General features: G+C 54.1%; 1 protein-coding gene across 1 annotated transcript in view; it reads right to left on the minus strand.

Annotated features, from left to right (window-relative positions):
• Positions 1-52: 52 nt before the first annotated feature.
• The window catches only part of LOC104077637 (uridine-cytidine kinase-like 1), a gene marked incomplete at both ends in the record, with an annotated part of 9,312 nt that continues 6,566 nt past the window's right edge, over positions 53-2,798 (minus strand). The window contains 3 exon segments of the mRNA XM_009578930.1: positions 53-175; positions 403-465; positions 577-670. Coding sequence (XP_009577225.1) covers positions 53-175; positions 403-465; positions 577-670 — 280 coding nt within the window.

The following is a 2,798-nucleotide window of genomic DNA, read 5'->3' on the forward strand; positions in this document are numbered from 1 at the left end:
CCCATCCCGCGGGACCGGGGGGCTCTGGGCCCGGGCAGTGGGCGCCGCTCACCTCGGGCTCCCCCGTGTCATGGTTGGTCTGGATCAGGATCTTGCCCAGGCGGATGTCCTTGCACACAGCGGTGAGGGCCTGCTCCATGGTCTCCCCTGCTCGCAGGATGGACACGCCTGTGATCTGGGGAAGGGACGAGAACACGTCTGTCTGGTGCAGCGCAGGGGAAGGGGAAGCAGCCGCCACGGTCCGCTAGGCTCCAGCAGCACGGGAGGGGAGAACAAGCCCTGCCGAGCAGCTTGTCTGCCCAGGGACAGACCCAGGCGCCACCAAGTCTTCCCAGTCTGTGCTGACCCGAGACGGGGCGACCGCGTGCTTGTAGGGAGAAAGGGGCCAGGACAATGTCTCACCCTCTGCCTGTGGAACCGCTTTCCTTCGTACGTTGTCCCCTGGGGTGTCTCCACAGTGACCGACTGCAGAAAGGGAAGGAGAAGGGAGTGCGGACGAAGCCGGGCCCCTGTGTGGCCCGGGGGCTCAGGAGGGGGAAATGTGGCCGTGGCCGCACCCGAGGAGTGGTCGCTCACCTTCAGTGGCAGGAAGGAGAGGGCATGTTCAATCAACAGCCTCATCAGGCGCTTGGAGTAGAAGATGAATTCGTCCCTGGTCGTGTCCTTGTTCCTGTTGAGGGAGGACACCCGCGTGAGACAAGCAGAGTCCCTGCTCCACCCCGCAGACGGCAAACGGGGCTCCAGTGGAAGGCCAGCACGAACAGAGAGCACTCCGTGAGAACCTGGAAGCTCTCAGGGAGGAGACACAGTTAGTACTCATTGATGTTTCAGGGCTTGCTGAAGACCTAGGGTGTTGTCTAGAAAGGACCACATGGTCAAGAAACATGTTCAGTTCCCCTGGAAGGGGGACACAAAGCCTGCAGCAATCACGCAGATCGGATAAAGTGAAAGGATGCCAGCAACGCTGCTCAGTCCTCTTTGGGTCACAGGGGACAGTTCAGAGCTGACTCTGCACGATGGGCTAGCTAGACTAGCAAAGCGAATAAAGCCAACAGCAAAAAGGAGGGATAAGCGAGCATAACATGAGCAGCTGGTGCAGATGTACATCCTGACCCTGAACGGAGATGAGGCAGGTGCCTGAGAAGCAAGCGCGGAGGTGCGGCATTACTCACTCCGAACATGACCGCTAATCGCTGCTGAATCTCTGCTGAGGATTTGCAGGGCTGGAGATTTAGGACGTAACTGCTGGCTACGTGGAAATAGCCAGGAGAAAAATGGGGGGCGGGAGCAGCAGAACATCAGGCAGCACCATCGGGTCTTGGGGCAACAGGAACTCAGGAGCAAGCGGCAAGTGTTTTGAACGGGCCCTGTCCGGGCAGCACAAGGTGGAACAGGAGCACACCCAGGACAGACGACGGCACAGCAGAACAGCCGGCTCCGGGAGCACCTCAACGTGGAAGAGACCAGACTGCACCACGGCCAAGAGCAGCTGGGGTACCTGACACCGGGAATGGGAAAACATCTGGCACGTTCTCAGTTCCTCTGAGTACCAAGTTAGAGAGAAACTACTGCCAGGAACCAGACAGATTTTGAAATACCTGGCGTTATCTCATCACAACACTGAAGTGCTGAGGGCAGCAAGAAATAAAATAAATAAAATAAATAAAATAAACAGAAAACAGAATAAAACCACAATGGGATTGTAACTCACAGGAAACCTCCCCTTCTCCCTCAGGAGGAATAAAGCCAACTGTATGTGCACCTGCGCTAATCCCAGTGCCAGGGGCAGAGGGGAAAGAGGCTGGCTTTTCTTTTGGGGAGCGTTTTAACCACCAGCACACATATGTGTTGTAGTCTAACTCATTCATCACACAAAAACCGCTGCACAAAACCTTGCATTTCCTGCAACACACGGTTCTCAAAGCACAGTAACACAAGCGTGTACAGCACTTCACTTAATGACAGGCAGGACGGTCCCAGTCCCATGTTACTCAGAGGGTACTTTCAGGTGAGCAGAACAGCTCCGCCACCAGCACTGTCAGTGTCAAAGTACCTACAGCAAGAGGTCACGCAGCAGGAAAAGGAGGAGAATCTGACATTTGCTTGTCGTTTAAAACGTGACCATAAAGAATCCACCAATGTCCATCTATACCTCTCGCAGTCCGTGGCTGCTTTGGCAAAAGAGCAAGTAGCAGGTTGTAATGTAAGTGCCATTTTACTGGAGAACCATCAAGAACAAGCTTCTGGCTCCCTGGCTGAACAATAACCGAGAGGCAGACTGACACTGAAGGACTGTGGTTAACAAGACGCAGCTGAAATCTGTTTTCTCTTCTGTGACCTGTGTCTAAAGCAGTGCAGCCCGCCTATACCCCTGGTATTTTCTGGAGAACATAAGGAACAAAGGAACCCTACAGACATTTGCTAGTTTTCAGATGGAAGAGGTGGAACTGGCAACAGTCCAGAAGAGGCAGAAGGATATTGAACATTTTTACTCTGTATTTTAAGACATCATCTGCCACTTCTCACATCTCACCACAATGACAGACAGCCCAGCCAACAGTGCTCAGGAGAAGGACAAACAGTCACTATTACCCCGAGATATTTTTGCAGCCAGACCTGGCTAGCTCGCACCTGAGAGCTCTGCAATGACCAGAAAACTCAACTAACGTCGACACTTCCAACAAGCTGGAGACAGTGGGGCGCTCCCAGAGAAGTCAGAAAATCAGTTCTGGTCTGGAAGAAACAGGCACCCTGCCTACAGCTTTTCAGCGTGGGCTGTCGGCACACGCGCTCCCACA

This window comes from Fulmarus glacialis, unplaced genomic scaffold (assembly GCF_000690835.1).
Source record: "Fulmarus glacialis isolate BGI_N327 unplaced genomic scaffold, ASM69083v1 scaffold29185, whole genome shotgun sequence".
In the NCBI taxonomy this organism is placed as follows: domain Eukaryota; kingdom Metazoa; phylum Chordata; class Aves; order Procellariiformes; family Procellariidae; genus Fulmarus; species Fulmarus glacialis.